The sequence below is a fragment of the Ambystoma mexicanum genome, chromosome 3p (assembly GCF_040938575.1).
Source record: "Ambystoma mexicanum isolate Mex_15411 chromosome 3p, UKY_AmexF1_1, whole genome shotgun sequence".
Taxonomy (NCBI): domain Eukaryota; kingdom Metazoa; phylum Chordata; class Amphibia; order Caudata; family Ambystomatidae; genus Ambystoma; species Ambystoma mexicanum.
The window spans coordinates 918,853,964-918,867,262 of NC_090925.1; the positions used below are offsets into that span (position 1 = coordinate 918,853,964).

The window sequence follows — 13,299 nt, forward strand, 5'->3', positions numbered from 1 at the left end:
ACCGGCATTGCTGACTTCACTGGCGCTGCTTTGTTGTAGGAGCCAAGGACAGTACCACAGCGGCACACGATTCTCCCCGCCTTGACTATCGACGCGGGAGAGCCCCAGGTACCTCTGACACACAATGCAGGATTCTTCAGCCTTGTTTCCTAGTTTTACATTTTCTATTCTCGAAGGTTCATGAAAGTAACAGTTCCTTGTCGAAAAGGTCAAGGGCACTTCGCTCCTTGCGATCATTTTGCCGTCTTTCGCCTTGTATTAAACTAACATCTTGGAACTGCTGCTTTCTCATGTGTTTTGCCTCGCTCAGTGTGTGCTCTCGTGCTCCACCTTTTGTCAGTGTGGGGAAATGTAATGGGGGTCAGGTGTGTGTAATGGTCAGTAATTGCCTGACTCAGCTCGACCATTGTATTGGGACAAGTCAGGTATATGGCTCGGGTGTTAGTCCATTTTCTCTCATAGCGAGCTGTTCGTGACAAAGTGTTCATGTTGGAATAGGGGGTGCGTTGAGTTCCTAAGTATCATACTGCGTCTCGCCATCCGGTGTCCGACTCCCACTCCCTGAAGACCTCTCACCCAGGTGATCCTCCCGCACTGGTCCACCCTGAGGAATTGGATCCAAAAGCGATGGTTGTGTCCTGGCCACCGGGGTCACAGATCCCCGGGGACAAGCGGGTGAGACACCTTCAGTACCTAAAAGGTACACATGCCTAATTAGAATGTTTATGGTTTAAATATGTATCTAGGGAATCCTGTTGTTTCAAAGACAGAAATTACTTTGAAGTAATTTACTTTGAGTGAGTACTTCAAAATACATATATGTAGCTGTGGGTTAACGGATGGGCAGGGGTTTGGAGTAGGGGTGGTAGTGAAGGATAAGGGACCCTTCCAAATTTAAAATAAATAACCAAAAATCCAAGTTGTTTTTTTCCGTGAAATAACATGGAACCGAATCTAGAATCAATGTCATAGTTACAAAAACATATTCCTTTTGTAGTAATATGTTTAAGAGGTAGTCACAGTGTATGCATTTTAGAATATAACTGTAAGTGTGTGTAGGCATCATAGTATTGTTTGAACCTAGTACTTTGAAGCTTATACACTGCTAAGTTTTTACTGTAGTTTGTTTGAACAGAAGTAAATCGTCATAAGAAAGATAACAATTTAAGAAATGTATTAGTTTACCTCTTGGCATGAAAGCTTCCTCCTCCCCAGTCATTGTTCTCTTGTACAAGTTCTCTGTTTTCTGGAATGACCTAGACTGCTGAAATATTAATTAATTTCACTTGAGTTTGCACTTTTTATCCCATTATAAAGCATACCACTAAACAAATGCACATATATTGACTAAAACATACACAGTGTGAAAAACTCACATACAGGTCATATGCATTAGGCATACACTTAAAAAGGAGATGAACCGCTTCCTAACTGTGCATTGTAGACAAATGGACATACATGGAACACTAATCTTCTAAGACATTGGAGAACCAGGATTTTGTCACGTTACAAAGCACTATACCTAGATTTTGACAGAGAACACCTACTTTATGAGGAGAAACAGAGCAAATTGTTAAAGGAGTAGAATTGTACATAGTTTTCTTTTAAAACACTGAAGTAATCATCAGCAGTAGGCTAGTGAATGGTTAATGAACTAAAAACAAATAGGGAAATTGGATCATAATTAGCTCTCAAAATGACTCCTTTAGAAAGACTCTTCACCACGCTGCTGTCACTGTTACAAAGTAGCAAAAAAACATTGATAAAGTAATGTCTGACACTGTTGTCCTAGGGTTACATCCTGTATAAAGTTAACCCAGCAACCACATTGTATTGCTGCAATACACTGTGGACAATAGAACTGACAGTCCATTTTTGTAGGTGCTTCACTGTTTCTCTAGGGGGGTTGGGGGGGTGTGTGTGTGTGTTTTCTCGGCGCTGTGATTCCATGTGTCCCCATTTGTACTTTCAAACAAGCTGCATAACAGTATAACAATGGAAGATTTACAGCAATCAATCTATTATTGTTATTATGTAACAGTTACTGTGCAGTCTATTGGCATTTACAAAGGTGCCATGGATGAACACTTCAATGTTATAAAAGAAGCATTATGCGACAAAAGAACAGGATCTGAAAGGGAGAGTGTTCATGAAAATTATTATGATTTCAGCTCTAGACGAGAGTTCTTGAACAAAAATGTTGGATCTATGGGCCTCATTACAACTCAGGCGTTAAGGGTTAACGCCGTCGTTAACCCTTAACGCCTGATTCCGATTTTAACAGCTGCTTTTAGCAGCCATTAAAATCCATGGCGCTAACCCGCCATGATGCTAATTACGCCACCGTAATTTACGGTGGCGTAATTAGCGCCTTCCCCACTCCCATTATGCCCTATGGGGCAAAAATGGGAATGGGGAAGGGAAAATGGGAAATGGGGATTTACTGCCCCACTCACCTTGGAATGGGGCGGTAAATCCGCCATCCACCATGGTGTAAACATGGTTTACACCATGGTGGTAAAGTTGGCGTAATTACCGCCTGGGTCGTAATGACCCCCTATGTGATCACTGCACATTTTTTACTGTGGATCAGCCAAATGTCGACTTTTTTCTGACCCCATTTCACCCGCATCCCCTCCATGCCGTCCACATTTATTAACTGTTTCCACCCACCCCCACATATACATGTGGTGAAATGGGGCTGTGAAGAATCAACATTTTGGGATGCACAGTGATAGAATGCGCAGTGATGGGCTGATACCAAAATGTTTAGTATATAAATATTTCATATGCATACTTGCAGATACACCCATAGTACTTGGATTCATTACTTAATTACTCAGATTCTCTCTTCCTCGTCCTTTCATGCTGTGAGCCTACCGCCTGACACAGGTGTCCCTGCTACCCAAACAAACAGTAAAATCAAAAAGAACATACACCAAGACAATAAAAGCCGACCTCATTTACAATTCCTCCTAGTTTTTTAGCCAAGCACAAAGCAATCAAGGACAAGTAATCATCTGGGAGGAACAAAGGAAAGTGGGGTGGTAATGATTGGGACGAGGAAGTGAAAATCGGAGTAAGGAAAATCACTGGTAAATCAACAAATTATTTATTTTTATTTATTTATTTGTTACACGCCCAGACCCTCGGGTGTCACAGCGTGGTTACAAGACAGCTTAGATATTAGTAAGACATTGTTAGATTGGTTACATAACATTTTAGGATATACAGTTTACAAATATTAACTAACAAAATATTAAATTGCAGATACTTGTCCATAGGTTCTAATATTGGTTGAATAACCAGGTTTTTAGCAATTTCTGGTAGGCCGTGAAAGAGGATTCTTTTTTGATAGTAATAGGTAGGGTGTTCCAATGTTTGGGGGCTAGAGCGGTGAAGCTGCTACCCCCGGCTCTCATGGATTTGAAGCGGGGAGGAGACAGGAGGAGTTTGTCGTTAGAACTTAATGATCTCCTGGTCATCTTTTGGGTGAAGAGTGTTGTTGAGATAAATAGGTCCTTTTCTGGTCAGGCATTTATGTGTGATACATAATGTTTTAAAGATGATTCTAGCTTTGATAGGGAGCCAATGAGCGTCCTTTCTGGTCTTGGAAATATGGTCTGATTTTCTTATACCTAAAGCTGCTCTTAGGACTTTGTTTTGCAATAATTACATTTTAGCCAGGTTGGCATTAGATGTGCCTAGTAATAGTACGTTGCAATAATCCAATTTCGAAAGAACCACGGCTCTGGCTAGGGTGAGGCAATTACCTGGGGTCAGGAATTGTCGGCTGAGAGCAATGAGTTTGAAGGTGTAAGCCGTGGAGGAAGCGAGCGCATTAATCTGTTTAGTCATGGTGAGGTTGGCGTCAATGTACACTCCCAATGTTTTGACTTGCTTCAGTACGGGAATGGCTGTACCATCGATGTTAGTGGAGGAATAGTCAGGGTGGAGGTTTGCTATTTTGGCTGATGATCCTACAATGAGGACTTCTGTCTTCTCATCGTAGAGACAAAGGCTGTTTGAAGCCATCCAGTTTTTTATGATGACGTATATTTTATTGATAGTTACAGTGTCCTGGTCGTAGTTGCCTGTAAGGGGTATGAGGATCTGGATGTCGTCCTTAAAGTTTGTGTATATGACACCCATGTCTCTAGAGCTGAGAACAGGAGTTTGGTATGCGCGTTGTATAGTGTAGGGGAGAGACAGTAGCCTTGGGGCACTCCTATGGGGACTGGGATGGGGTTGGCCGCTTCTTTCCCTATGGATACTCTGGAGGTACGGTCAGTTAGGAAGGATTTCACCCATGCAGTGGCTTCCCTGGAGAAGTTAAACTCTCTGGCGAGTGAAGTGCAGAGTTTATCATGGTCCACCAGGTCAAATGCTGCAGAAAGGTCCAACAGCAAGAGGATGCAGAGTTTTCCAGAATCTCTGATAGCATCCATTTGGATTTTGAGGTCCAGAAGGGCTGTTTCCGTACTGTGGTTAGGCCTAAAGCCTGATTGTCTGGTGCTGAGAAACTGATTAGATTCCAGATGGGTTTGGATTTGATTGTAGGCTAATTTGTCAATGATTTTAAGTAAAAACGGCACCGTGGTCACGGGGCGATAGTTATTCGGAATGGTGGGGTCTAGGTTCGTTTTTTTTAGAAGCGGGGTAACCCAGGCTTCTTTGATGCAAGTAGGTACTATGTTGAAGTTGAAGGAGGCGTTGACGAATTTGGTGATGGTGGGTGTCAGGGTGGAGGCACAGGGTTTGGCTGGGACAGAGTCCCCTTTGCAATTGGACGCTTTAAGTTTGGATATGGTGCCGAATACAAGGTCTTGGGTGACGGGTGTGAATTGGAAGGAAGGGTTGGTGTTGACACTAGAGGAGGCAACGGGGTTGGGGTGGGGGATTTTTTTTCAGCTAGGAGTAGTCTTTTGGATGTGATTTTATTCTGCAACATAGCAATTTTGGAGGCCAGTGCGTCTTGTATGGTAGTGCACCATTCTTTGCTCGCATTAGTGGGTGTATCAGTAGTTAGAGGGTTTTCAAGTTCTCTGAGTATAGAGAAAAGCTCTTTGGAATCTGATGCTGCATTACTGATGCAAGCATTGTAGGCGTTGGCTTTGTGGGAAATGATGGTTGTTTTGTAGATAGTATTAGCATCTTTGAAGGCTTTGGCCGAGGCAGGGGAGGGGTGTTTGTTATGGGCGTGTTCGAGAGAGCGTTTTTTTCCTTCTTAGGGTGACTAGTTCTTCATTGAACCAGAAGTTAGATTTTTTATTAACACGTCTTAGTTTGGTGGTAAGTGGCGCTATTGTATCAATCGCTGAGGAGAGGCATTTGTGGTAATGCGCCGCGAGGGTGGTAGGATCATTGCTAATGATTGAGTGAGCTTCTAGAACTGTTTTCAGAGCGGGGTCAAGGTTCTCTACTGTGACTTTTTTGGGATTTCTGCTTTCAATGGTGTCCATAATTCTGTCTTTAGGCGGGCAAGGATCACATTGTCACTAGTGATAGTGAATTCTATGCAAAAGTGGTCTGTCCAGCTGAGAGGGGTGATTGGGCCTATAGTGATTTTGGTGTTTAGGGTGAGGATCCAATCCAGAGTTCTACCCTTGTTGTGGGTGGGGACATTTATGTGTTGGCAGAAGTTCATGTCATTAAGTGCCAGGAGAAGGGAGGTGGCTTTGGTGTCTTGGTCATCATTGAAGCCAAGATTCAGGTCACCAATGATGATGCATTTCGTTTGGGGTTTAAGGATGGGTGCCAGTATTAGTGGGATGTCTGTTTCTGGGTGGCTATTGGTGCTAGGCATTCTGTATATTACACCAATGTTGTTTGTGGTGGTTTCATTCATGGCTAGTTTAGCGAGCAGTAGTTCATATCCTGCAATTAATTCAATAGAGCTAGATCTTATTTTGAGAGTGTTTTTAGTTATTATAGCAACACCGCCACCTGGGGAGGTGGTTCTGTCAGCTCTGAGAATAGAGCAGTCCGGTGGGACGGCTAGTGCTAACAGAGGGCCAGACGCTTGGTGTAACCAGGTTTCTATAATTACTAATAGGTCTAAGTCAAGTTCGGTAATAAGATAATGTATTTCTATGGCGTGGGCTCCTAAGGAGCGGAGCGGGCGTTAATAAGTGCATTTTTGAGGCTCACGGGAGGTTTGGTATCCTTTGTGGATGCATTCTTAACTGATAGGTTGCTAGGCTCTGTGGAGGTTCTCGAGGTGTTTGTGGCTATAGGGTGAGTTGGCTTTTTGTTTGTTTTAGGGGCCGTGGGTTTGGGTGGTCTGGGTGGTGGGGTCATGGGGGTGTGATTGTAGTAGGGCAGTTTGGTGCGTGTTCTTAGGCGGGAAGTTCTCTCAATCCCTGAGACAGGGTGTGTTTTGTCATTGACTGATTGTTTGGGGAGTGTGCGTAGGTCGGTAGGATTGGTGGAGGTTGGGAGGTCTTCCTTAATTATAGTGCAACGGTCCTTGGGGCTGAGAGTCTGACTGATGAGGCACGGGAAGGGGGGTGTGACTGGGAGGAAGGGGGTGGGGCAAGGGATAGGGTGGTGTCTCGGGCAGGCTAATTTGGTGAGGCCTTTACTGATGGTGAGGAAGTAGTTATTAGTGCAAGGGGTGTCAGCTTGGACGAGGCAGAAGGGGAACATGGTGAACACTATCCAACCTATCATAGCTGAGAGAATTGAAGTGGTTGAGGTGAAGCTAGCCTAGCTTAGTCGATTACTGAAGGCAATGGTTGGGAGTGGTCATGGGATGTGCGGGGGTGGGTTAAGACACCGAAAAGGTGAGGAACTAGTGTGGTCCTAAGAGGGGCCTGCGCATGGGCTGGGAGCCGGTGGACAGTGTAGGGAGCAGTTAGGCTGGGCGCAATGCTCTCGGGTGGAACGTAAAGCTGGGCTAATGCGGTTATCGCTTACACGGCACCATTATTTCCTCAATCTGTACTTAGTCTCAGTCCTTATTTTCTTAAGGGTATATATAAGGGACATGCATTCACTTTGATCTCTGAACAAAATCAAACCACATTATAATACGGACTGCTTGTGATATAATACAAGGCAAAATGAAAAACAAATGACAGCGACTTGCACCTACAGTATAAATGAAATACTTTAACAGATGTTTTCCTGCTTCTGTCAAGAAAAGACAACAAACTCTCTGATGACATGCAAAATCCAGACTGAGACCTCTTCCAGCTATTTGAAAACATTTGGAAAATTAACACTAAGCTCTGTGATGAATTATTGAGATATTAAAACTGAGAGTGGCAAGTCCGTAATGGCAGTTTTATCATCATGTCCATGGCAACCATGAGTCCCGTTGTGTAAAGAAAGATGTACCTGGGAGGAAGCATCTAGCCCGACAGTGTCCACCATTGAATAGACGATGCAACTGCTACAGACATTGCAGGACGTTGCCAAAATATTGCTCCACTTCCATGGAATTCTCTTTCCCTGGACATCCGAGAAACAGTCCACATGGATTTGTTCAAAACCCAACTAAAAGCCTGCCTCCTCACCTATGAGTTACCCTCTTAACCTACCCCTCATCTGCCTGCTAGTTAACATTTTTCACTCACCTCTAAACTGCCTCTGTCCCTCACTTCCTCTGCCTCCACTCTAGCACTTCAGCCATCATGGTCTCATCCCGAGCACAGCTGGCCATACGTTTAAAAACGTGCAATGATGGTTATCCTTAATATATGCATGTCCACTTATGTATTGTCCATGGTGACTGTTCCATTTACTCCCCTCCACAATATGGTCAGAATGTCCCTCAAACTCACCCCATTGCAAGAAGCTCCCTGTAATGTTCGTGAGGACGAATCATTCCTCTTCTACCTATTCCAAGATGGCCGCACCGGGTTATGACCGCGGCAGCCCTAGCAACGGTCTAGTTGTTTCCCTGCCTCGAGCCACGCAGGATGCGGAAGTCGATCTCTCTTCGGCATATCAGCCGGGAAGTCCTGGATACCGGCGCGTTGCTACTCTCTTAGGAGTATACGGACGCTCAGTGAGTATAGCTAGTTCAGCCTTTAATCTCATTGCTTACTTTTTTTTTCTTTCTATCCGTACCTTGTTTTCTTCTTATTCATGCATCTGCTTGTTCTTAGAATCCGGATTACGATCGGATCGAGGGTATCGTATTGGTAACGATTAAGCCACGCCCCCACAGTACGCAGCTAATCTCGACATTATTCCGTGTTCCCCTTGAAGGTAGATTTCTTTCTCGTACACTCCGATCTTTGCCATCCGTCCTTCTTTTGATCCTTAAATTCTTTATATCTTGCTTCCCAGAACTTCCCGTTTCATACAAAGGAATAGTTCTTGAACGGGCTCGGTTCCCCGGGTTCCTCAGCTACTAAACTCCCTGTCTAGATGTTTGAATGGTAATTTCTGTTCTTCCAATCTCACCATCATTCCTTATTGTGTAGTTTTCTCATCTTTCAATTGAACCTTGTGTTTTTACCCTTATACCTCTCCAGCATTTAACCAACATATAACGTTATCATCGGAACCCGAGGTCCTTCAGTTTCCTCCTGTCCGCCTCGCCTATACCAACGCTCCCCAGCAGCTCTTCATAGGGTTTTCTCCCCCATGAGGGTTTCCCTGGTTTTCCCACGGTCGCCAAGTACTTAACCGGGCTCCGAAGGGGTTGCCAGGGGGATTCCTATGTTCTACTGGGATGTATCTTTCCATCCTTTCTTTTTGAAACCTGGTACACCACTGGAGATACGATTTGGTCGTTCATCTATTTCCAGGTAGGAGATTCTACGCTTTCTGTGTTGCAATGCATGAAGACTGATTTATTGCCGGAAACGGTTTGTAGTGATCATTACAGATAGCAACGCCTGAAACAAACTTTGTCTTTTAGTCATTGCAACCAGGAGCCTAGAAAATCCTCATAATGGATCCCCAACAACAACAGCAGATCCAACAGCTGATCGCTGCAGTACAATCCTTAACCCCTGAGGTTCAACAACTCCAGCAGGAGAATACTGCCCTAAAGCAGAATCAACAACAGGCAGCTCAGCAGATAGCCCAACAAGTAGCACAACATACTGCTGCCTCACGGGTTCCTCACTGTTCAGAGGTCCGTCCAGGGCCTCTTCCTGGAGGCCAATTCGATGGGAATCCCCATAAGGTGAAAGAATTCTTAGATTCCTGTTACGTTCAGTTTGCTTTTAAAAACGCCTTTTTTCATACTGATCGGGATTGTGTGGGTTACATGGTGTCCCAAATGACTGGTCCAGCTTTAGCCTGGGCCACACCCCTAATCACCAGTAATAACCCTATATTAGACTCCCATACGGCCTTTTGTAATAGTGTTCGCACTATGTTTGGCCGGCAGGAGATTCGAGTAGCTTCCCAAGAACACTTACTAGACTTAAAACAGGGAAATGCAGACATTTTGACTTATATAACCAGATTTAAGCAAATGGCCAGCGAAACTACTTGGTCTGATGACGCACAGATAACCATCTTTAGGAGAGGACTGTCAGAAGAATTGAAAGATGAAATATCCAGGGTTCCTCGTCCTTCTTCTTTAACTGAGCTTATCGCACTAGTCCTTCAGATTGATTATCGAATGAAGGAACGCACCAGTGAAAAAAGGAAAGGACGGTTGCCCCGTTTTCCTGCTAATCTGCCTGCTGCTCCACGGGTTCCATCCACCGAGGAACCCATGCAACTAGGTGCAACAGGCAGGGGACCTCTTTCCTTTGAGGAACGGAGTCGAAGGCGATCCCTTGGTTTATGTATGTATTGTGGTTCCAATACCCACACCGTACAGGAGTGTCCAATCGCACCACCAAGGAGATCGGGAAACGCAAACGCCCGACCGTAGGGGGAACCACGGTTCGGGATCCTATGACCAAACAAGGTTCCTCACAAGTTGTCCATACATCCACTTGTAACAATCCCTCGGATACTACCATGGTGGTTGTAAAGGTATCTCTAACCTTTGGGAAACAGGTCCTACAAGATATCCCGGTCCTTATTGATAGTGGTGCTGCCGGGAATTTTATCGATGATCACTGGGCCTCTTCTCATGGTATCCCACGGTCTTGTAAGATAGAATCCATTCCCGTGGAAAGTGTTGATGGCAGTCCTTTGACATCTGGACCCATTACGGATCATACTGGTCCTCTGCTTATGTCTATCTCTTCTCATCAAGAACTCATAATTCTAGACATCATCCGGGCAGCACACCATCCTATTATTTTGGGCATACCATGGCTCAGGAAGCATAACCCCTTTATTTATTGGACAGCTGGGTCCTTCTTTTTGGGTTCCGAATTTTGTCTTGGCCACTGCATAAAAGATCAACAAGAGGTTCTGTTGGACACCAGCTCTTCCTCTCCTAAATTTCAGGGAATCACTACTCTCAATCAAATCTCAGGTCTTCCCAACATGTACTATCAATATAAAGAAGTCTTTTCCACCTCTGAGTACTCACAGTTACCACCTCATAGACGAGACGATTGTGCCATCGATCTAATACCTGACCAACCTTTACCCTTTGGTCGAATGTACATCCTATCTCATAATGAAAAAGAGGTGTTACGAGAATATCTTAGAGTAAATCTTATGAATGGGTTGATCACAGAATCTACTTCACCGGCAGCCGCTTCCCTATTTTTTGTATCTAAACGGAACACAACGGAACTTCGCCTTTGCATAGATTTCCGGGGTCTCAATAAAATCACTATACCAGACAAATATCCGATGCCCCTGATACCGGATATTCTGGAAGCAGTCAGGGGGGCAAATTTATACACTAAATTGGATCTCAAGGGAGCATACCATCTGATAAGGATCAAGGCCGGAGATGAATGGAAGACGGCATTCCGGACACCATTTGGCCATTACCAATACCATGTTATGCCGTTCGGACTCTCTAATGCCCCGGCGATATTTCAACGCTTTATGGACCATCTCTTCGCTGATCTACTCTTGCATAATGTAATAGTATATCTGGACGATATTTTGGTTTTCTCCTATACTCTAGAGGACCATGTTAAACATGTGGAAGAGGTTCTTCGTCGTCTTCATCAAAATCACCTATTCTGCAAATTAGAGAAATGCTCCTTCCACCAACCTCAAGTCACTTACTTAGGTTATGTTCTATCGGCCAAAGGTGTAGCTATGGACCCGGAGAAGGTTTCCGCCGTATTGGATTGGCCTATCCCGACCTCAGGGAAAGACATTCAGCGGTTTATCGGCCCTGCCAATTTTTACCGGCGGTTTATTCCGGGATTCTCAAGCCTGACTAAACCACTGACGAATCTGTTAAAAAATGGGGTATCCTTTTCTTGGCCTGAGATTACAGATCAAGCCTTTAAGAGACTTAAAGATCTGTTCACATCCGCCCCTGTTCTGCAGACACATGATCAGAATCGTCAGTTTATCGTGGAGACTGATGCTTCTCAATATGCTTTGGGAGCAGTTCTTCTTCAGTCTGATAATTCCGAACAGGAACATCCAGTAGCATACCTATCTAAGACATTGGCACCTGCAGAATTAAATTACACGGTATTGGAGAAGGAGCTGTTAGCCATCAAAAGGGCTTTCGAAGAGTGGCGACATTTACTACTTGGAGCTAAGTACCCGGTGGAAGTTTGAACAGACCATCACAACCTTCGTATTCTACAGTACGCCCAGACTTGTAATAGTCGTCAGGCCCGGTGGGCTCATTTTTTTTCTCCTTTTAGGATCACTTTCTCCTTCATACCTGGGAAAGATAACGTAATCGCTGATGGTTTATCACGTAAAGAACAGCTCCCTAATGATTCCTTTAGATCTGAACCGATTTTTCCTAAGATGGCGTTAGGGTTACACACCTCCCATGACTTCCTGACACATCTGAGGTATCAATCCGAATCAGTTGGAAAATCAGGAATATCACTAGGGACGTTACCCACATTGGTCAAGGAGGATGGATGCTATTTCCTAGGTCATCGGGCTTTCATCCCTACAACCTCCCTCCAGAAGGAGGTATTGTATATGTGTCACAAATCTAAGGTAGCGGGACATCGTGGAATCACTTCGACACAAGAAATGGTTTCACGCTGGTTCTGGTGGCCAACTCTACGGGAGGACATAAAAAGATACATTGGATCTTGTCCAGATTGTCTTCAGAACAAGTCTCCCCGAAGGTCTCCATTAGGACTACTGGTCAAGATGCCCATACCATTGCGTCCTTGGCAGATAATCTCAATGGATTTCATCGTTGATCTTCCCCCCTCAAAGGGGTGTTCGGCAATAATGGTGGTGATCGATTCTTTTACAAAGATGGCTCACTTCATACCTCTTGCCGGGATTCCTACAGCGGCCGTTATGGCCCATATCTTTACCAATAACATTTTCGCGTTGCATGGCCTACCAGATACAATCATATCTGACCGTGGAACACAATATACCTCTCTCTACTGGAAGCACATCTGTCAACATCTCAGGATTTCCCGTGCCCTCAGTTCCAGTTATCACCCCCAATCCAATGGGCAGACGGAACAGCTCAATCAAACTCTAGAGGGATATCTAAGGAATTACATTTCGGCAGCTCAGGATAACTGGAAAGATCTACTTCCTTTGGCAGAGTATGCTTACAATAACTCCTATCAGTCCACCATTCGCACTTCTCCTTTTTTCTGCTCCTATGGGTTCAGTCCCTCAGCATTTCCGATACTAAAAAGATCGGAACACAGATTTCCTGATGTGGACCATTTAATGAATCAAATCAGACAAGGCCACAAGAGGGCTAAAGATACCCTATTGCAAACCCAGGATAGAATGAAGAAATTTGCTGATCGTTCTCGTTCTCCTGCACCTATCATCAAATCAGGAGACAGGGTATGGTTGTCTTCACGGTTTCTCCCCAGACACCTGGTACCATCCAAACTGTCTCCAAGATACTTTGGTCCTTTCCGGGTGGATAAACCCATTGGCAGTGCTGCCTTTAGACTTATTCTTCCTAAAACCTGGTCCCGAATTCACCCTGTTTTCCATGTTTCTCAATTGAAACCGGACAATCGAAATTCATTTCATCCAACGATAACGACTCGTCCTCCCCCCATTTTGGCCTCATCTGGTCCTGAGTTTGAGGTGAAGGGAATTTGTGATTCTCGTATTCATCGAGGACATTTACAATATTTGATCGATTGGAAGGGTTATTCCCCTTCAGATCGTACCTGGGAGCCGGAAGACGCTGTACATGCTCCTCGTCTCGTAAAACTATTTCACTCCAGACATCCTGACAAGCCGGGAGGGGATGGACCTAAGAAGGGGCATACTGTAATG

General features: G+C 44.6%; 1 protein-coding gene across 6 annotated transcripts in view; it reads right to left on the reverse strand.

The window, feature by feature from the left end:
• The window catches only part of LOC138581113 (uncharacterized), a 399,583-nt gene that overhangs the window by 357,353 nt on the left and 28,931 nt on the right, over positions 1–13,299 (reverse strand). For 5 of the 6 annotated variants that reach the window (XM_069652197.1, XM_069652199.1, XM_069652196.1 and 2 more), the window contains exon 2: positions 1,186–1,264. In XM_069652197.1, coding sequence (XP_069508298.1) covers positions 1,186–1,264 — 79 coding nt within the window. The remainder of the gene's footprint in view (positions 1–1,185; positions 1,265–13,299) is intronic. The other variant, XM_069652198.1, reaches the window with a different exon arrangement.